The sequence below is a fragment of the Barbus barbus genome, assembly GCF_936440315.1.
Source record: "Barbus barbus genome assembly, chromosome: 24".
NCBI classification, from domain to species: Eukaryota; Metazoa; Chordata; class Actinopteri; order Cypriniformes; family Cyprinidae; genus Barbus; species Barbus barbus.
In genome coordinates, this window is record NC_136752.1 from 29905335 (window position 1) to 29927796 (window position 22462).

The 22462-nt window shown below is 42.4% G+C and overlaps 1 protein-coding gene across 1 annotated transcript in view; it reads left to right on the forward strand.

Annotated features, from left to right (window-relative positions):
• LOC306843535 (MAM domain-containing glycosylphosphatidylinositol anchor protein 2-like) overlaps positions 1-22462 on the forward strand; it is a gene marked incomplete at both ends in the record, with an annotated part of 198681 nt that overhangs the window by 149539 nt on the left and 26680 nt on the right. Inside the window, one exon of the mRNA XM_079375063.1 lies at positions 15833-16102. Within this exon, the coding sequence (XP_079231189.1) occupies positions 15833-16102 (270 nt within the window). The remainder of the gene's footprint in view (positions 1-15832; positions 16103-22462) is intronic.

Sequence of the window (22462 nt, forward strand, 5' to 3'; positions counted from 1 at the left end):
AGTTGATATTTAGTCTAGAACTACAGTAAGATCATGATGATATTTAGTCTAGAACTACAGTAAGATCATGTAGATATTTAGTCTAGAACTACAGTAAGATCATGTAGATATTTAGTCTAGAACTACAGTAAGATCATGTAGATATTTAGTCTAGAACTACAGTAAGATCATGTTGATATTTAGTCTAGAACTACAGTAAGATCAAGTTGATATTTAGTCTAGAACTACAGTAAGATCATGTAGATATTTAGTCTAGAACTACAGTAAGATCATGTAGATATTTAGTCTAGAACTACAATAAGATCATGTAGATATTTAGTCTAGAACTACAGTAAGATCATGTTGATATTTAGTCTAGAACTACAGTAAGATCATGTTGATATTTAGTCTAGAACTACAGTAAGATCATGTAGATATTTAGTCTAGAACTACAGTAAGATCATGTAGATATTTAGTCTAGAACTACAATAAGATCATGTAGATATTTAGTCTAGAACTACAGTAAGATCATGTAGATATTTAGTCTAGAACTACAGTAAGATCATGTTGATATTTAGTCTAGAACTACAGTAAGATCATGTTGATATTTAGTCTAGAACTACAGTAAGATCATGTTGATATTTAGTCTAGAACTACAGTAAGATCATGTTGATATTTAGTCTAGAACTACAGTAAGATCATGTTGAAATTTAGTCTAGAACTACAGTAAGATCATGTAGATATTTAGTCTAGAACTACAGTAAGATCATGTAGATATTTAGTCTAGAACTACAGTAAGATCATGATGATATTTAGTCTAGAACTACAGTAAGATCATGTTGATATTTAGTCTAGAACTACAGTAAGATCATGTTCACACACAACGCTCTGCACTTACTCCTGATTTCTCTCAACACCAGAGCTGTCAGTCAATACATCACAAACACAGGAACTGGAGATACTTGTCTGAAATATAATTCAGATATTTCCCTCTAAATTAAAAGTAATGCATTACTTTACTAGTTAATTTAAAAAAAGTTGTCTGATTACGTAACTCGCGTTATTTGTAATGTGTTAGACCAACACTGCTCCTGAAACCCTTTGCTTTTAAGATCTTTTTTTTTTTACTTTAATATGGTTATCTTTTGGTTTTAATGGGATCATAATTACACAGCAGCAGAGTAGTTTTGTTTTGTGTGAAAATATGGTGGAAAAACTGGGAGGTTTTAAAAGAGCGCTAAGGGAATGATACAACTTAATATATGACTGTCTTCAGAAAAGATTTGATGCCATTTTGTTTTCATCTTCACTCCATGTAATACCTAATAAAGCAGTGTTTTAATCGCAATACTGCTTTGTGCGTGGAGTTCACGGGAATATCTGTAATTCTGCTGCTCCATCAGCGCCACCTGCTGTCAGAGACTGGATTTACAGAGACTCACATTCAGTCTGTGTGCAGCTTCTGTTTGGATTAAAAACAGACTGAATTTGTGTACCCTGCTGTAAATTTTGACCGGTTGATAAAAAAACAAGCTTATGTGGATTCTACACATTTAAACAATTCGAGAAAGGTATCTAGAATTATGTATGGAGCCAATAAAATACATCATACATCATTAATCATTTATTAATCAGTTATCATTTTGACTTAACCCTGTTCTTTTTTTAAACGTTGAAAAGTGAGGTTTACCATTTTATGAAACGTTTTATTATGAGATTTATTTGAACATTTTGTACATGTTATTAGATAAACTGTTGTCATTTAAAATCCAGACATCATTGGTAATGTTATTGTTTTAGTGTTTATGCAAACAAAAAGTAATTTTATTTATTAAAAAACTCATAAATCCAAGGCACTCCAGTAGTGTGAACAAATTAAAAAGCCTTTATTCACATGGCTTTAGAATTTAAAAACACATTTGTGTACCGATACGTTGCGGCTAACTCGTGTCCCCTGATGAACTACTCGAGTGCCTTGGATTTATGAGTTTTTTGATGATACGAAAGAATCCGCATCCAAAGAGCACCGATTAATGGATTTTTTTACACCCCAGCAGCACTTTTTTGCGTAACTGTGAATATATAATTGTATTTATTGGTTGTTGATTTTAAATACAAAACTTGGTGAAACGATGTATGTGTCAGTACTTTTTGAACATTTCCAGCACATTTTAACAATACCGTGATACTACTGATAACCGTGATAATTTAGGCCACTATAATCATTATGAGAAATTTTCATACCATCACATCTCTAGTGTTCAGAGGATCGTTCTGCTGTTTAAAATTAATGTAGACTGTTCAGCATCCAGTCAGTTATTTTAGTATTATTTATATGCTATTATAGTATTTATTAATATGTTTAGCTTTTATTTTTAAATGGTATTTTTCATTAATTTTTATATTAAGTTTTAGCAGTTGTGTTATGTGAGTTTGTAATTTTTATGAGTTGTTGTTTTTAATATTTGTTAGCTTTAATTTATTTGAATTTAACTTTGACTTTCGTAAGTTTAGTAATTCAGCTTAAGTATATTTATTTCAGTTGGATGCCAAGGCAACATTTCTAATTTACTTTTCTTTCTTTTTTTTCAATGTTATTCCATCTTTATTTCAGTTATTGAAAATGATTTTTAATTTTAGTCAACAAAATTAGTTAAATATTTCTTTAAAGTTTTTTTTAAAATATTTATGTCAGTTTCAGGTCCGGTTATTTTAGTACTTCACTTAGATGCCAGAAGTTTTTCATCTAATATTTATATTTTATTTCAGTTACTGAAAATGGTTTTTAATAGTTTTAGTTTGAATTAACAGTAACAACACTGCTGTCAGCACATATACCAACATACAGAGTGTGAGTTAGTTCAGCTACTTGTGTTTACTGTGTTTAAGTCTGTCTCAGTTTTTGCCCATTTCTCTGGTGTTTTTCAGCTCTCTTCTGGTTCTGAAGAGTTAGTAAGTCATAGAGTCACTCAGGACCAACTTGTGTTTGGAAACGTCTGTGCATTTTACAGCTTTATATCACGTCCTGAGTCTGCATTGATTGATTGTTTGATTGATTGTTTGATTGATTGATTGATTGATTGTTTGATTGGTTGATTGACAGCTGTCAGATAACAGTGATGAATAGCAGTGAATGTTATTGTTTTAATCATTTCTCCTCCTGCATCGGTGCAGCTGACCGATTCCTTCTGTTCGCTGCAGTGCTGTAAATCTGGACTGAAATCTTAAGAGTCTTATTTCTGCTGGACAATATTGACCTGAGCAGGAAGACCATAATGTCTGAGTCCAGTAAACATCCAGAGCCGCTGATTTATATCTCCGAGCAGAGAACAACATCATAACTCCTGTGAACATACATGTCCTCATCACATCTGATCACGCCGCTCTGATGTCTTACTCTCAGGAAAGAGTTTATATTAATACAGATTTGATTCAATTTTTTTATTATTTAGTATTATAGTGTTCATGTACATTTTGAATTAGCTTGCATTTCTATATTTTTTAGACATCATTTTAATTTTAGTTTTGGTTATTTTGATATGTGTTTTTCATTTTTATTAGTTTGTTGTTGTTGTTTTATTTCTAAATAGCTTTTATTTACTTTTAGTGAAGAAACATCACATCCTACACTGTAAACCTGAATAAATTGAGAAAACCCAAGAAATTTGAGGTAATCAAAGTAATTTAAACTATGATGTCGCCAATTTTAAGTAAACAGAACTATTAGGTTTTGAGTTTGTTGTACTCATTCATGTTAATTACTTTTAACTTGAAGTACTGAGTAACCTAACTCATACATTTTCATAGCAATTAACTTACAACTTTTAGTCAATTTATTTTTGAGTTGTTGCAACTCAGATTAGACCTTTTTTTATTGAAGTTAAATCTGAATGTATAAATTATTTAAATATCAAAATGTATTGGCACTTACAAACAAACACATAACACATAATATAATTTTGGAAATTTATTTTAGAAGAAGAAATGCCCAACAGCCAACTTTGTTTTAATAAAAATAACCCTCCTGTAAAATTTAAAAATTCTTAAATCTTTTAAAACGTTTCAATGTTTTTTTTGTTTGTTTGTTTTTTTGTTTTTTACTGTACATTTCTGCCATAGTCACCACTAATAACCTATTTCTAAATATAATGCAGAAACTTAACATTTTCTATAAAGCTGCTTTGCAACGATTTGTATAGTGAAAAGGGCTATACAAATAAACTTGAATTGAATGTAACATTAAAAACAACAAAGATTTAAGATCAAAACTAAAAGATTTGTTTTGCAGTTTCAATTACTAACTGACCTGGCGGGGATTGAGCCGTTGGCATCACGGAGATATTGGAGATTCTTGTGATCGGTAATTACCACAAATGTATGGTTGGCATCCTCCAGCCAATGCCGCCACTCCTCCAAGGCAAGCTTGATGGCTAGTAGCTCCCGGTTTCTGATTTCATAGTTCTGCTCCGCTGAAGACAGTTTCTTGGTCTAGTATGCGCAAGGCTGGAGGTGAGGAGGCTCATTGAACTGCTGAGAGAGCACCGCCCTCACTCTGGTGGTGGAGGCATCCACTTCCACCACGAACGGCACATGAGGATCTGGATGGCGAAGGATGGGGGCCATGATAAATGCAGATTTCAGGTTTTCGAATGCTTCGTGGGCGCTGGTGTTCCAGGACAGGGACTTGGGCTTTCTGCAGAGCAAAGACGTCAGAGGGGCAGTATGCAGCCTGAAATCCTTGATGAACCAACGATAGAAGTCTGCGATGCCGAGAAACCTCTGTAACTCCTTCACCGTCTTGGGGTGAGGCCACTCTTTGATAACCATTACCTTCCCCTGGTCCATAAGGATTCCATTCTGGCTAATGATGTATCCGAGGAACTGCATGGTGGGGCGATGGAATTCGCATTTCTCCAGCTTGAGGAACAGATGGTGCTGACGGAGCCTCTGGAGGACCTGCGTAACGTGGTGGCGATGGTCGGCGAGGTTCCGGGAGTAAATGAGGATATCATCTATGTAAACGATCACAAACTGGTGGAGGAACTCCCGGAACACCTTGTTCATGAATCCTTGGAAGACGGATGGGGCTTTGGAAAGGCCAAACGGCATAACGAGATACTCATAGTGGATGAAGACTGATGAGACAGAGGAGGCTGTGACATCTCTGACAAGAGGTCTTTACTATCACTTTGTATTAATTTAACACATCCTGAATAAAAGTATTAATTTATTTTAAAAAAAAGAAAGAAAGAAAAACATTACTGACCCCAAACTTTTGAATAGTAGTGTATATTGTTACAAATGATTTCTATTTTGAATAAATGCTGTTCTTTTTAACATTTTATTCATCAAAGAATCCTGAAAAAAGTATCAAAAAAGTATATTAAAATAGAAAACTGTTATTTTAAATTCCAATAATATTTCACAATATTACTGTTTTTTTTGTTTGTTTTTTTGTATTTTTGATGAGCAGAAGAGACTTCTTTATAAATCATTACAAATCTCACTGATCCCAAACTTTTGAACAGCAGTGTATGTAATATATTTAGCCAAATATGACAGTACAGACCTGTCTTGCCCAGACTTTCAAAAGATTAGCCAGGGCCACGGCTATCTTGCCAGTCTTGGTTGCTTTTTTGCTGGAAAATTATCATCAGACAAAGTCATTTGTGGGCAAGTTCTCATCTGAAACAAGTTGGTAATCTGCAAAATTCATTTTAGTTATTTTAAGTCATTTTGTTATGTGTGCTTATTATTTTTTTTATATATTATTATTATCCCCCCCCCCCATTTTATATATTTCTAAATAGCTTTCGTTTATTTTTAGTGAAGAAAAACATTATTTGTCCTTTGAACCTATATGTCCTGATAACATTTGCTCAAGCAGGTTTAGTCTTTGAAAAAAATAAAAATAAATAAATAATAAATATTTTATTTTATGTAGTCAAGTCAAGTCAATATTATTTGTATAGCGCTTTTAACAATGCAAATTGTGTCAAAGCAGCTTTACATCGGCTTTTAGCTGGGTGGCTTTTAGGGATGTGCCCGAACAGCGAATCCATATTCGAAAAGGCACAGAAAACGAATAATGCATTCTACAGTATTCTAGGCAGTATTCTAGGTTATTACTTGTGGGGGTTTTAGGTCCGATAATTAACACCTCTGTTTTTTCTGAATTTAGCAGTAAGAAGTTACTCGTCATCCAGTTTTTTATATCGACTATGCATTCAATAAGTTTCTCAGTTTGGTTTCACCGGGCCGCAAAGAAATATAGAGCTGAGTATCATCAGCAGAACAGTGAAAGCTAACCCCGTGTTTCCTGATGATATTTACCAATGGGAACATGTAAAGCGTGAAAAGTAACGGCCCAAGTACTGAGCCTTGAGGTACTCCATACTGCACTTGTGATCGATATGATACCTCTTCATTCACTGCTACGAATTGATGGCGGTCAGATAAGTACGATTTGAACCATGCTAATGCACTTCCACTAATGCCAACAAAGATTTCTAGTCTATTCAAAAGAATGTTGTGATCGTTAGTGTCGAACGCAGTGCTAAGATCCAGTAGAACTAATAAAGAGATACAACCACGATCAGATGATAGAAGCAGGTCATTTGTAACTCGACTAAATCTTTGGGGTCAAGTTGTGGTTTTTTTAATGAGAAGCTTAATAACAGCCAATTTGAAGGTTTTTGGGACATATCCTAATGACAATGATGAATTAATAATAGCCAAAAGAGGATCTATGACTTCTGGAAGCATCTCTTTTAGTAGTTTAGATGGAATAGGGTCTAACGTACATGTTGTTGGTTTAGATGATTTAACAAATTTATACAATTCTTCCTCTCCTATAGTAGAGAATGAGTGAAATTGTTCCTCAGGGGATCTATAGTGCACTATCTGATGCGATATTGTACCTGAAGGCTGCATGGTTACAATTTTATCTCTGATAGAATCGATCTTGGAAGTAAAGTAGTTCATAAAGTGATTACTGCTGTGCTTTTGGGAAATGCCAACACCTGTTGATGCTTTATTTTTCGTTAATTTAGTGACTGTATTGAATAAATACCGGGGGTTATGTTTGTTTTCTTCTAGAAGAGACGTAAAGTAATCAGATCTAGCAGTTTTTAGTGCTTTTCTGTAGGATAGGGTATTTTCCCGCCAGGCTACGAAATACCTCTAGTTTTGTTTTCCTCCAGCTGCGCTCCATTTTCCGGGCTTCTCTCTTTAAGGTGCGAGTGTGCTCATTATACCACGGAGTCGGACTGTTTTCTTTGATCTTCCTTAAGCGTAAAGGAGCAACTGTATCTAAAGTGCTAGAAAAGAGAGAGTCCATAGTTTCTGTTACATCATCAAGTTTTTCTGCACTGTTGGATATGCTAAGGAATTGAGATAAATCAGGAAGATTACTTACAAAGCAGTCTTTTGTGGTAGAGGTGATGGTTCTACCATACTTGTAACAAGGTGTAAAATTTAAAATTTTAGCTATATGGAGTTTACACAAGACTAGGTAATGATCTGAGATATCATCGCTTTGCTGCAGAATTTCAACACCACTAACATCAATTCCATGTGACAGTACTAAATCTAGAGTATGATTTCGACAGTGAGTAGGTCCGGAAACGTGTTGTCTAACCCCAATAGAGTTCTGAATGTCTATGAATGCTGATCCTAATGTATCTTTTTCATTATCAACATGGATATTAAAATCGCCAACAATTAAGACTTTATCTGCAGCCAGTACTAACTCAGATAGAAAATCAGCAAATTATTTAATAAAGTCTGTGTGGTGCCCTGGTGGCCTGCATACAGTAGCCAGTGCAAACATCACAGGGGATTTATCACTAACATGTGTTTCTCTAGATAATGTTATACGCAGCACCATAACTTCAAACGAGTTAAACTTAAAGCCTGCCCTCCGAGAAATACTGAGAATATTGCTATAAATTATAGCAACACCTCCCCCTTTACCTTTCGGACGTGGCTCATTTTTATAGCAGTAATCTTGGGGGGTGGACTCATTTAAAGTAATGTATTCATCTGGTTTTAGCCATGTTTCTGTCATACAGAACAAATCTAGATTATTATCATTGATCAAATCATTTACAAAAAGTGCTTTTGGAGAAAGGGACCTGATATTCAATATGCCAAGCTTTATCAATTGTCATTGTTTCTCTGTTTTGTAAACATTTGTTGAACATCAATTAGATTGTTACTCTTAATTTGGTTTGGACATTTTCTGTATTTTCTAGTTCGGGGAACAGACACAGTCTCTATAGTGTGATATCTGGGTGAAGGAGTCTCTATGTGCTGAGAATTAACTGACTTCTGTGACGTAACGCGGCTAGCAGACGGTCAGTTTAGCCAGTCTGTTGGCTTCCTGACCTGGGCCCCAGTTAGTCAAGTACAAACTCTAAGATTATGTGCCATAATTCTAGAGAGAAGAGGGGCACCACCCCAGGAGGGATGAACACCATCTCTTTTCAACAGGTTAGGTCTGTCCCAAAAACTCGTCCAATTGTCTATAAAGTCTGTGCTATTCTGCAGGCACCACTTAGACATCCAGCCATTGAGTGACGACAGTCTGCTATGAATCTCATCGCCTCGGTAAGCAGGGAGCGGACCAGAACATATTACAGTGTCTGACATCGTACTTGCAAGTTCACACACCTCTTTAACATTATTTTTAGTGATCTCCGACTGGCGAAGTCGAACATCATTAGCGCCGACGTGGATAACAATCTTACTGAATTTACGTTTAGCATTAGCCAGCACTTTTAAATTTGCCAAGATGTCAGGCGCTCTGGCTCCCAGTAAACAATGAACTATGGTGGCTGGTGTCTATATTTTCACGTTCCGTACAATAGAATCGCCAATAACCAGAGCACTTTCATCAGGTTTCTCAGTGGGTGCCTCACTGAGTAGGGAGAACCTGTTTGATGTTCTGATCGGAACGGAAGAGTGGTGTTTTGACCCGCGACTAGGCCGCCTTAAAGTCACCCAGCTACCCTGCTGCACAGGCTCAACCAGAACCGAACAATGTACAGGACTCCCTGAGCTAGTAGCATTCTGATCCACCACATAGCATAAGCTCTCTTGCCGGAGGCCTCAGCCTCTGGAGGAAACATGTACTAGGGAGTGTCTACCCACTGAAAGGCCACCAAGAAGGGCACGGTAGGCCGGTATAGCCGCCGCGTAGACCCTCAAGGTGGAGTGGGTTAACCCTGCGGAGGAACAGGCCTGCATGAACTCCAGAACTTTACCAATCGGGCAATTGGCTGGGTCGAGCTGGCAACCTCTGCACCATGAAGTAACACTTCACTTCAGGGTGTACATGTTCCTCGTGTTGCGGAGGAAACATGTAACTAGGGGGTGCCTACCCACTGAAAGGCCACCGAGAAGGGCGCGGTAGGCCAGTATAGCCACCACGTAGATCCTTAGGGTGGAATGGGTTAACCCTGTGGAGAAACGAGCCTACAGGAACTCCAGAACTGTACCAATCGGGCAGTTGACTGAGTCAAGCCAGCGATCTCCGCACCACGAAGTGAAGAGTCTCCACTTAAGGGTGTACAGTTTCCTCGTAGAGAGAGCTCTGGATTGGAGTATGGTCTCAACAACCTCGGCTGAGAGACCGGAAGCTATGAGCTGTGCCCCTTCAGGGGCCAGACCCACAACTTCCACAGCTCCGGGCGAGGGTGGACGATGGTGCCCCCGCCTATGAGAGGAGATCCCTCCTGACGGGAATCTAACATGGAGAGCCGTTGAGGAGAGAAATCAGGTCCGAGAACTATACTCGGCCCGGCCAGAACGGTGCCACCAGAGTAGACTGACCTTGTCCTGGCACTCTCGCCAGAACTTCCGGAATTGGGGGAAAGCATACAGACAAAGCCTCGGCCGAGTCTGCACCATGGCATCCAGTCCCAGAGGAGCTGGAGGAGTCTGAGAGAACCAGAGGGGACATTGTGATGTCTCCTGAGTCGCAAAGAGGTCCACCTGTGCCTGGCCCAAAACTCTCCATATATGCTTCACCACCCTGAGGTGAAGCATCCATTCTCCGGGCCTCGGCCCCTGCCTCAACAGGATGTCTGCTCCCATATTGAGATGCCCAGGAATGTGAACTGCTCTCAGCGAGAGGAGTTTGTCCTGGGACCACACAAGGATCTGGTGCACCAGCTTGCCTTGCTACAACAGGCGCGAACGCAGACCTCCCTGGTGGTTGATATAAGAGAATGTGCCAAGAGAATGTGCTGTCAATGCTCGCACCAACACATGGTGATCTTCAGTGCTCGAAACACAGCCAGCATCTCCGGCCAATTGATGTGCCACATCAGATGGCGGCCTCTCCACAGACCACGGGCAGGGTGGCCATTCATGACCACTCCCCAACCGGTGAGGGACGTGTCCGTCGCTAGTGTTACACAGCGACAAGGAGCTCCCAGCACCGGGCCCTGAGACAAGAACCAAGGTTTCTTCCACATGTCTAAGGCACATATGCATCGCCTCGTGACCTTGATAGTGTGGAGTGGGTTTCCCCTCGGGGAGAACCCCTTGATCTTGAGCCACCACTGTGGGGGTCTCATGTACAGCAGGTCAAAAGGTATCACGTTGGACAGCTGCCATCAGACCCAGCAAATCTCTGAAACTGCTTGACAGCGAGTAACTGGCCTTCTTTCACTCTCTTGACTGCCGTGAGGATCGACTCGATACGAGCAGGGGACAGACGTGCCTGCATCGCGGTCGAATCCCACAGCACACCTAGATAAGTGGTTCTCTATAATGGATAAAGCACACTTTTCTTGGCGTTCAGTTTTAACCCCAGCTCTTTCATGTGGGCGAGAACGACATCTCGATGTCGAGCCGCCATCTGCTCTGATTGAGCTAAAATCAACCAATCGTCGATGTAATTCAGTATGTGGATGCCCTGGAGCCACAGCGGAGCCAGTGCAGCATCCACACACTTCATGAGAGTGCTAGGTCGAAGGGAAGAACCCAATATTGGTATGCTTCGCCCCGAAAGCAAACCTCAGGAACTTCCTGTGAGTGGGAAGGAAGGAAATGTAGAAGTAAGCGTCTTTTAGATCTATCATGACAAGTCAGTCCTCGGACCTGATCTGAGCATCTTGAACTTCAGTCGCATAGCGGTTCCACTTACGCAGATCTAAAAAGGGACGCAACCCTCCATCCTTCCATGGAACTATGAAGTATCGGCTGTAGAACCCGGACTCTCTTTAGCGAGGAGAGAACACTTCTTGTTCCATTACCAGAGTCTGCTCGGGGCTGACCAAAGTAGGAATGACCCCACTGAAACGCGGCGGAAAGCCGACTGAATACGATAGCCTTGTTCTCCCGAGACTGATCTCTGGTGCAATTAGAGAGGCTAAATCGGTGCCCTGAAGCGGCACACTGGCCAAACTAGCCGCCCTAGAGACCTCCAAAGAGGTGGCGAGCCTCTCAGCTCCGCTACGTTTCCGGGCAAAAGAGACTGAGAGCAGCGCTCGCTGGAGACCGCTGCGCCCTGGAACACTGGCAGGGTTGGCAGACCGATCTCCTGAGGGCACTGAGGAGAGATGGGCACCGTGCAATGTGGTGTACTCCGTTCTTCCCCAGAGGGGCCGACCCTCAAAAGTCCTGGGCCATAGGCAACAGGATGTTTTAGCCAAAGACTATGCAGCGAGAATGACGGTCCGCAGATCTGCCATCTGCTAGAAGGCTTTGGCCCGTGAGCACCACTCTGACTCCAATATTATGGGAAGTACGAGAAGTGACGCTCCCTAAATGAGGAGCTGGAACGTTGTTGGGCACGTCATGCATGATTCGCCTTGGCAACGTGCACTGCAACAGCGAGCTCTCACTCAAAGTGGGAAGAACCAGGCTTACTGCTCCGAGCGAGAGCGCTAGATCTGGGGAATGCAGGTGGAGATAGGGCGAACCCGTCTCCAACCCGTCCGGCAGATCCATGTGCGATCCCTGCAATCTCACTCGCCGCCGTGCCTCAGCAGCGGCGGGACCGTAATCGCGAGATCATACGGTGGAGAGAAGTACAATCAGCCCCTATCTCTCTAGAGCTGACAGTACGAACTCCGTTCCTATGCAGGAACGCTGCTATAATGATATCCTCGTTCACAATAAGCTTGTGCAAACAATGCTTGTGCAAACACTGCAACAAAAGCTCATCGACGTCCTTCATGTCCACCTTCTCGGAGGAAGACAGGCGGAGCATCGAGCCCAATCTCTGGGGAGAAGAAATCGCGGGGCGAGCTTCCGAACCCAGAGAGCGGGCGTTGGATCTGATGGGAAAGGAAGAAGATAGGGGCCCGTCTTCATTCCCTCCACCTGATCCATCCGCCCTGAGATTGAGCATACGCAGTGACAAATGCAGACTCTGAGTGCTCTGCTCTCAAGCAGACCACACACGGACTGTGTGTATCCCCAGCAGTGATGCTTTTTTTTTTTTTTTTGCGATTGCAGGGAGGAACACACAGCCTGTAATGCGATCTGCTCTCGCCCATGTGCTAGTTTCCTGCACTTTTAAACATTGTGGAGCTTATTTCAAGTGATTGTGTAGGGACAAACAACACTAAGTAGCGGTTGCTGAATGACAAAAAGCTGATGCCGGTTCCACCGCACGTGCTTTTAAGCTTCCTGGTCGATTATGTCACCCGCCCATGACGTCTCACCCATCCATTGTACAGATTACACATGTGACTCAGAGCGTGGTCACGCTGGAAGGGGTTCCCATAGCGCTTTGACGCAGCTCGAGTTCCTGAAGGGGAACCCGTCATACATCCAGCAGCATTTCTGTAAAAGCCTCGTCCTTGTACTGTATGTTGTTTTTTCCGGAAGCAAACACCAGCCATTTCATTGCATCCAGACAGAAAACTCTCGCATGTGCATTTGTCACCGTCTGACTCACTTCTGCAGCTCTTTCTGCTCTTCGTCTCTCAGCATTTGTGTTTCAGATGATCTCAGATGTGTTTGGTTTGGCCTCTCGCACCCGGCGCTCATTAAATCTGCTTCATTTTCTGGATGGAATGAAGCTGCAGGAGGATTGGCTCGAGCTCTCAGATCAAGAGCTCTGTGTTCATCTGTCCTCCAACGCCACTTAAACCGCCCTTTATGTGGCTCTTAACTGATACGCAGACATTAATTTCAGCCGTTTGAAATGAAAAATGTTATTTACTGGCTTTCTCCAGGGCATTAGTTTGGAGCTGCATACTAAGGGCTCCCTATATAGTGTACTTTTTCCAGTGGACACTTATTGTATGCATCTGTGCATGCATTTAGATCTTACTTGATTTTGTTTCATTTTCCATGCAACTTTACTGCATTAATTTAGAATTTGATTAATATCAGTGTAACGGTTTTGTGTCTAGTTGTACAGTTTATATGCATAATGAAGCTTTTTTTATTTTACAACCCGAATTCCGGAAATGTTGGGATGTTTTTTAAATTTGAATAAAATTAAAACTAAAAGTTTCAAATCACATGAGCCAATATTTTATTTAAAACAGAACATAAAGAACATAACAAATGTTTAAACAGAGAACTTGTACACTTTTACTCACAAAATTAGCTCATTTCAAATTTGATGCCTGCTACAGGTCTCAAAAAAGTTGGCACGGGGGCAACAAAGGACTGAAAAAGCAAGAAATCTTGAAAAGATTCAGCTGGGAGAACATCTAGCAACTAATTAAGTTAATTGACGTCAGGTCTGTAACATAAAAGGGATGTCTTAGAGAGGCAGAGTCTCTCAGAAGAAAAGATGGGCGGAGGCTCTCCAGTCTGTGAAAGAGTGTGAGATTGTGGAATACTTTGTGGAATACTTTAAAAACAATGTTCCTTTACGTCAAATTGCAAAGGCTTTGCAAATCTCAACATCTACAGTGCATAACATCATCAAAAAATAGAGAAACTGGAGAAATCTCTGTGTGTAAGGGACAAGGGCCAAAGAGCTTTGTTGGATGCCCGTGGTCTTCGGGCCCTCAGACGACACTGCGTCACTCATCGGCATGATTCTGTCATTGACATTACTAAATGGGCCCAGGAATACTTCCAGAAACCACTGTCGGTAAACACAATCCGCCGTGCCATCTGCAGATGCCAACTAAAGCTCTATCATGCAAAAAGGAAGTCATATGTGAACATGGTCCAGCAGGCTCATTTAAAATGGACTATTTTAAAGTGATGGAAAAGTGTTCTATGGTCAGATGAGTCCAAATTTGACATTCTTGTTGGAAATCTTGGACGCCATGTCCTCCAGGCTAAAAAGGAAAGAGACCTTCCAGCGTGTTATCAGCGTTCAGTTCAAAAGCCAGCATCTCTGATGGTATGGGCCGGGGGTGCATAAGTGCATACGGTATGGACAGCGTGCATGTTTTGGAAGGCACTATGAATGCTGAGAGGTAAATAAAGGTTTTAGAGCAACATATGCTCCCCTCCAGACGACGTCTATTTCAGGAAAGGCCTTGTGTATTTCAGCAGGACAATGCAAAACCACATTCTGCAGCTATTACAACAGCATGGCTTCGTAGTAGAAGAGTCCGGGTGCTGAATTGGCCTGCCTGCAGTCCAAATCGTTCACCTATAGAGAACATTTGGCGCATCATTAAATGAAAAATACATCAGAGACGACCATGAACTCTTTAGCAGCTGGAAACCTACATCAGGCAAGAATGGGGCCAAATTCCAACACCAAAACTCCAGAAACTCATAACCTCGATGCCCAGACGTCTTCAAACTGTTTTGAAAAGAAGAGGAGATGCTACACCATGGTAAACATGCCCCCGTCCCAACTATTTTGAGACCTGTAGCAGGCATCAAATTTGAAATGAGCTCATTTTGTGCAGAAAATTTAATATTTTCTCAGTTTAAACATTTGTTAGGTTATCTATGTTCTTTTGTGAATCAAATATTGGCTCATGTGATTTGAAAGCCTTTTAGTATTCATTTTATTCAAATTTAAAAAACGTCCCAACATTTCCAGAATTCGGGTTGTATTTTATTTCTGTTTAATCAGTCTGTGAGTTGTTTTAAGTTGTTTTGAATCTTTAGTTTTATGTATAATGTATTATGTATAATGCAGCTTTTATTTAATCTTATTTTAAATTATGATTTTTTTATTTTTTATTTAAATTTATTTTATTTTTTATTTTGGCATTTGTTTCCAGTTGAGTGCTTGTTTTGATTCTTTGGTTTTGAACTCAAGTTTCTTTTTGATTCGTTCATTTGATATGAATTATTCAGTGTTTCAATTTGAGTCCATCAGGATCCAAATAAAAAGAAAAAAATATTTAAATGAGATGAAGCACCTTTCATTTGAAGGATTTCACATGGATAAAATGCATACTTTCAATGCAAGCTGCTTTGCATAAAAGCATCTGCCAAATACATACATTTAAATGCCAAAATAGACATTAATGCGTGATTATTTAATCATTTTTTAGTTGCATTTCCAGTTTCCCAAACCCAAGCGGTAATGGTGATGTTTAAAAGTTTGCATGTATAATACAGCTTTTATTTTATTTTATTTTTCCAGTTTCCGATAATGGTGACGATTGACAGTTTGTATGTATAATACAATTATTTTATTTTATTTTATTTTTTAATTGGAATTCCAGACCAAACTAAGCGGTAATACAGATTTTATTTGATTTTACTTGATTTTATTTTATTTTATCGTAGTTTATTTATTTTGCAGTCTTTACTCATGTCTTCATCACAGTATTCTGGAAATAGTATGCTAAGGGCACCTTATATAGGTTGCTCTTTCCAGTGGATCCTCACTGTTGATCAAAAGTGTATTGTTTTGTGATGCGTTGCAGTAATGCCTTTCTCTCTGTCTGTCTCTCAGATCCTCCGGCGGTGGAGCCGGTGTGGCAGGAGGTGCGGCAGGGTTTGGGTCGGCCGGTGTCCATGAACTGCCATGTTCTGCGCGCTCATCCGTCCCGTGTGCTGCGCTACGAGTGGAGGCTGGGCTCGCGGCTGCTGCACGCTGGCACCTTTGATTCGCGCGATGACACAGACTACAGCGTGCGCAGCCTGGCGCGCGAGGGCTACGGCGAGTACACCTGTGACGTCATCAACGAGGTGGGGCCGGGGCGCTGCACCTTCCTGGTGACCGGTGAGACTCCGCCCACTCTACACCACATGACCCAGGGACAGCTGATTTACCTAAAGATGGTAGAAAACTATAGGTTTTGTATAAATAGATGAGATTGAAAGATAAAAAGTGAAAGTGATGTGACTTGGCCAAGTATGGTGACCCATACTCGGAATTTGTGCTCTGCATTTATCCCATCCAAAGTGCACACACACACAGCAGTGAACACACACTGTGAACACACACCCAGAGCAGTGGGCAGCCATTTATGCTGCGGCGCCCGGGGAGCAGTACTGTATAGATACTGTAGCAGTACTAGATAGATACTGTAGTTATACGGATAGATTAATAGATGCCCAGAGCACCAATGCCCAGAGCAGTTGCTATGCACAGAACACTCTAGCAACAACCCACAATCCCCTAGAAACAGCAACCAACTAGCAAATAGTTGATCTTTTCATCTGGATTGCTAAGCAGCCGTTGCCATAGCAATACCCTACCAACATAGCAACTACCTAGCAACAACATGGATTCCCTTAGCAATTGCAACCAACTAACAACTGGTTGATCTTTTCACCCATGTTGTTAGGGCGTTCTGGGTTGTTGCTAGGGTGTATTTGGTGGCTGCTAGAGCATTGTGAGTGGTTGCTATGCCATTTTATGCCTTTTTTTTTTTAGGTGCAAGAGCGTTGCTATGCAGTTACTAGGGCGTTGCCATGCCCAGAACACCTTAGCAATAACACACAATCCCCTAGCAACTGCAACTAACTAGTGAACTGTTTAATCTTTTCAACCAGGTTGCTAGAGTGTTATGGGTGGTTTCTAGGGTGTACTTGGTGGTTGCCAGGGCATTATGTGTGATTGCTAGGGTGTTCTGGGCATAGCAACAGTCTAGCCACCATTTAGGAAACCAAAGAAACTGCATAGGTTGTTAAAAGTGGTCGTTATGCAGTTGCTAGGGTGTTGCTATGCAATTTCTAGGGTGTTGCTATGCCCAGAACTCCCTAGCAACTGCATAGCAACACCCTGCCAACTACCCAGAATCCCCTAGCAACTGCAGAGTGTTGCTATGGTGTTCTGTACTTGGTTGCTATGCAGTTGCTAGTGTTGCTGTGTCCAGAACACTCTAGCAACTGCATAGCAACAACCCAGAGCACTCTAGCTACTGCAGCCAAATAGCAACCGTTTGATATTTTCAGCCAGGTTGCTATGGTGTACTTGGTTGCTATGCTGTTGCTAGGGTATTGCTATGCCCAAGACCGATGACTGATATCCATGTGTGAGCGAGTGGAGTTTGTCCCTCAGACGCGACACTGCTGGAGTGTTTCTCTGCTGTGTTTGGCTCTGTAGTTCAGTGTAGATGATCATCATGAAGCATCTTTAATGTGCTGGTCGTTCAGACTCGTCTCTGCCATTTCTGCCATCTGCTCAGAGCTCCGTCTGCCAGAGAGAGTCCAGAAAGAGCACTGATCGGATGGATGGGTGGATGGATGGATGGATGGATGGATGGATGGATAGACAGACAGATAGATAGACAGAAAGACAGACAGACAGAAAGACTAGATAGATAGATAGATAGATAGATAGATAGATAGATAGATAGATAGATAGATAGATAGATAGATAGATAGATAGATAGATAGATAGATAGATAGATAGATAGATAGATAGATAGATGATGGATGGATGGATGGATGGATGGATGGATGGATAGATATAGAGAGATATTGATGGTTGCATACATTTTGCACTTTGACAGTCAGTTTGAGATAATGTAACTATATAACTATATTTTATTATTGTGTGTATTGGATAGTTTACAAAATCAAACAATTGGGACACTTTTTGTCATTGAAATAACTTGAACCTGAATTCACCATACTGTTTGAAATCATGATTGCTTTACAATGTGTTGTTTTAAACCCCAAATATCTTACTTATAACTTATTATATTTTACCTATAACTTCATTATGATTCTTTATTAACAAATATTCAGTTATATGTAATGTTAATTGTAAATAATAATAATAATAATAATAAAGTGAAAGTTTCAATGTAGCTAGCTACTTTCTGATAGTAACTTGTAGTGTAGATATAGCTACTTTTTCAGAAGGGTAGCTTGAATGTAGCTCAACTACTTTAATTTACTTGTAGCTTGTAGCTGGTCAAGCTGCCGTTTCAGAGTAGCTTCCCCAACACCAGTGTTACGGAGTAACTAGTTACATGTAACGGAATTACGTCATTTAATTACAAAATAAATGTAATCAGTTACGGTTATTGAGGAAAAAATAGTGTAATTAAGTTACAGTTACTTATGAAAATGTTAACGATTACAAAGGGAGTTACATCTGAATATTTTCACACACAAACAGATTTGATTGATTCCTTTCCCGAATTGCAGTGACTGCTCTAAAATATGAGACAGCAATGTTTCAGGAGCTTAGGACACAGAATAGGACACATGCTTATTCCATAACTGTTTTATGTATATGCTTTATTTTTTAAGATTAACTGTGTTTTTCAAGGCATTGTTAGATGTCAGTGTTTGCTGTCATAACTATGCAAAGATTTGATTTCAAAAACCGTATCATCGCCATTAAATTATTTCTTGTTATGATTTTAAATCTGTATTTAACCTCAGAACGCTCTCAAAGTAAAAAGAGGAGTTAAAGTCTGATTTTGTGGCGGCTGTGTTTTAAAATTCAATGATTATAATCTCAATGAAGAAATTTAAAAGTTCAGGGCTAATCATAACATTCATAACATTCTGACTCAGATGACGCGTTTACTCCACACTATGTAGTTCCCTATCAGTCGGTCACTCCGAGTCACGTCGGTGACCGACGAATTGGGATCTCGCTTAGAGAGACCAATCCCCTACGAGAGTATCTAAACGAGCCAATGCACATTGGCATGCGATTATTGCATCCAGCTGCTGCTAATCACAGCGTGAGTATAATTAGGCAGCGGGTGCAGCGCATATTCAGCTTTTCGCTTCGGAGCCGAGCGGTTACATTGTTCTGCTCCTGACCTCTGCTGACGAGTGAATTCAACGAGTTAAGCACGCTCTTTGGGAGACTCTCGTGCTGGCAGTACGGCGCTTCAGCGGCGGTGGTTCTTCCTGTGTCGAGTGGATTGCACACATCAGGCTGCACTACCCCCTGATTGTGTTGCAAGTGGCCATCTCCCCTGTGCGCTTCAGCACACTGAAAGAGTGATTTCTCTAAAAGAGCATTCACGGGTGCGTCTTTTTAAAGACGACGTTGCATCTGGCAAACTCGACGTTGCGTCTTTGTAAAGACGAGTTGGGTCTTGCTTCAGACAACGTGTCACCCGTGCGTTTCTGGATGCGGTCGTTACCTGGTGCCGGGTGATGGTCATGATCACTGCCTCACATGCCTGGGCAGTAAGCATGCTGAGGTGGCGTTCGTGGATGAGGCATCTTCTCATGGTGGGAAGATGATCATCTTGGAGTTGCTCTGTTACCCCTGCCTTGATTTGGCTCTCGTTCTGGCTGCAGACAGACGGGGACCATTTCAGGCGGTGGCATGGTGGCAAACCCTCCAGGGAACCAACCCTTGATGGACCATCGCCCCTCTTGCGCTCCAAAACCAGTTGAGCTGTCAGTGGAGCGTGCTGGGCCCTCTACAAGGGGAGCACCAGCAGTTACCCTGGCGCTCCTCCCGATGACCAGACGTCGACTGCTGCATCGGAGGGTGAGCTGAAGATTTCTGGGCAAGAAGCGGTTGTCTCTGCCCTGGGTCCCAAGAGGGCATGGAGAGTCGCGGACGGACCAACTCCGGACCGCGCTCATCCTCCTCTTCGCCAGCTGGCAGCAGTGGGCGGTTCGAGAGCGTCATCAAAGGCCCTACTCACGCACCCTCTGCCAAACCTCGGAACCAGGTAAGCGCGCACCGCACACTCAGACCCCTTGGTCCGCCACGGGCCGTGTTCCTGTGTTCCACCTCGCTGCCCCACCGCGGGTACGTCGGTGGTCCCGCTGCTCCGCTTGTACGGTGTCTGGGTGCCTGTCTACCCAGCCCGTCTTGCTGGCTCCAGTGGACCATCTGACTCGGCTATGCGGTTCAGTTTCCTCCCAAGTTCAGGGGCATCCACCTCACAGCAGTGAAGGCAGCTGATGCTCATGTTTTGTGTGGAGAGATCGCTGTCCTACTGGCGGAGGACGCGATGGAGCCGGTCCCTCCCGCCGATATGAAGACAGGGCTTGCAACCCTTACTTCATTGTGCCCAAGAAAGCGGTGGGTTACGACCAATCTTGGATCTGCGTGTCTGGAACTGGGCCCTTCACAGGCTTTCGTTCAAGACGCTCACGCAGAAACGCATCTTTGGGTGCATCCGTCCCCGAGATTGGTTTGCAGCGGTCGACCTGAAGGACGTGTACGTCCATGTGTCGATTCCTTCCGCGCCACAGGCCATTCCTGCAGTTTGCGTTGGAGGACGGGCATGTCAGTACAAGGTCCTGCCCTTCGGGCTGTCCCTGTTACCCCGTGTCTTCACGAAAGTTGCGGAGGCAGCCCTTGTTCCCATGAGAGAACAGGGCGTTCGCATTTTCAACTACCTCAACGACTGGCCCATACTGGCTCAGTCTCAGGACCAGTTGTGCGAACACAGGGATTTGGTGTCACACCTCAGCCAGTTGGGCCTTCAGGTCAACTGGGAAAAGAGCAAACTCTCCCCGACGCAGAGGATCTCTTTTCTCGGTATTGAGTTGGATTCGGTCAGTCAGACAGCACGCCTCACGTAGGAACGTGCTCAGTCGGTGTTGAACTGCTTGAATGCGTTCAAGAGCAGGACAGCGGCCCCACTGAAACAATTTCAGAGGCTCCTGGGGCATATGACAGCTGCAGCGGCAGTCACGCCGCTGGGGCTGCTTCATATGAGGCCGCTTCAACACTGGCTCCATGGCCGAGTCCCGAGGTGGGCGTGGCAGCGTGGCACTCACCGGGTCCAAGTCACACCAGCCTGCCGCCGAACCCTCACCCCGTGGTCAGACCTTTCGTTTCTGCGGGCAGGAGTGCCCCTGGAACAGGTCTCCAGGCATGCTGTGATTTTCACGGATGCCTCCACCACCGGCTGAGGTGCCACGTTCGACGGGCTTGCGGTGTCGGGGGTTTGGACGGGCCCCCAACTGCACTGGCACATCAATTGCCTAGAGTTGCTAGCGGTACGTCTGGCCTTGGTCCGTCTCAGAAGGCGTTTACGAGGCAAACACGTACTGGTCCGCACGGACAACACTGCGACCGTTGCGTACATCAACCGACAAGGTGGTCTGCGCTCCCACGTCCCGTCGCCACGGCTGCTGTACCACCGCTGAGCGGCCGGGTCACCGGCTCGGCTCCTCAGCGAAAACCTGAATATGCGCTGCACCCGCTGCCTAATTATACTCACGCTGTGATTAGCGGCAGCTGGATGCAATAATCGCATGCCAATGTGCATTGGCTCGTTTAGATACTCTCGTAGGGGATTGGTCTCTCTAAGCGAGATCCCAATTCGTCGGTCACCGACGTGACGTCTCCGTTCCCTTCTTCAGGGAACGAGGGTTACATACGTAACCGAGACGTTCAGTTTGAAGTCATGTAACTCGATGTCTCTGGGCCAAAAGAAGCAGCATGAATGTGAACGTTTGACACAAAAATGAGAACATCAACAAACAACTGATCGCGTATAACGTTACCCCTCCATGTTTGCAAACACAACAGGGAGGCCGTTTAGAGGTTAGTTCTGATTAATGATGTCACAGAATTGACCTCTATTTTGAAATGGATGTGTGAATGGTGCTGTTACGTGGGTATGCGAGAAGAGGAATTCTCCCGAGAGTGATTTATTTGTTTTAGCCTGTAGGTGGAGTCTCCTATAAAAATTGGATGGCGTTGATCTCTCGCTCTTTGTTTAGGTCTCTCTGGCCTCATGGCGAGATCGCTCATCCCCTCTCCTCTCCTTGCAGGAGTGATTTTTTTTTTTGATTTTGAGTTGTTTTTCGTTGACTTTTGAATAATTAAGTATTTTCAGTAAGAGGCATACTCTTAAAAATAAAGGAGCTTAAAAGGTTCGTCACAGCAATGTCATAGAAGAACCATGTTTGGTTCCACAAAGAACCATTCAGTCAAAGGTTTTTTTTTAAAGAAACATCTCTTTCTTACCTTTTTATAATCTGAAGAACCTTCTTTCGCCACAAAGAAATTTTGTGAAACAGAAAGGTTATTCAGATGTTAAAGATTCTTTATGGAACCATTTAAACAAAAATGTGATTCTATAGCATCATGAAGCACCTTTATTTAGTGGTTAGGTGTAGTCAAGGTTTCCTGTTTTCACTGCAAAAAAAAAAAAAGTAAATGCTTTTCTTACTTGTATTTTTTGTC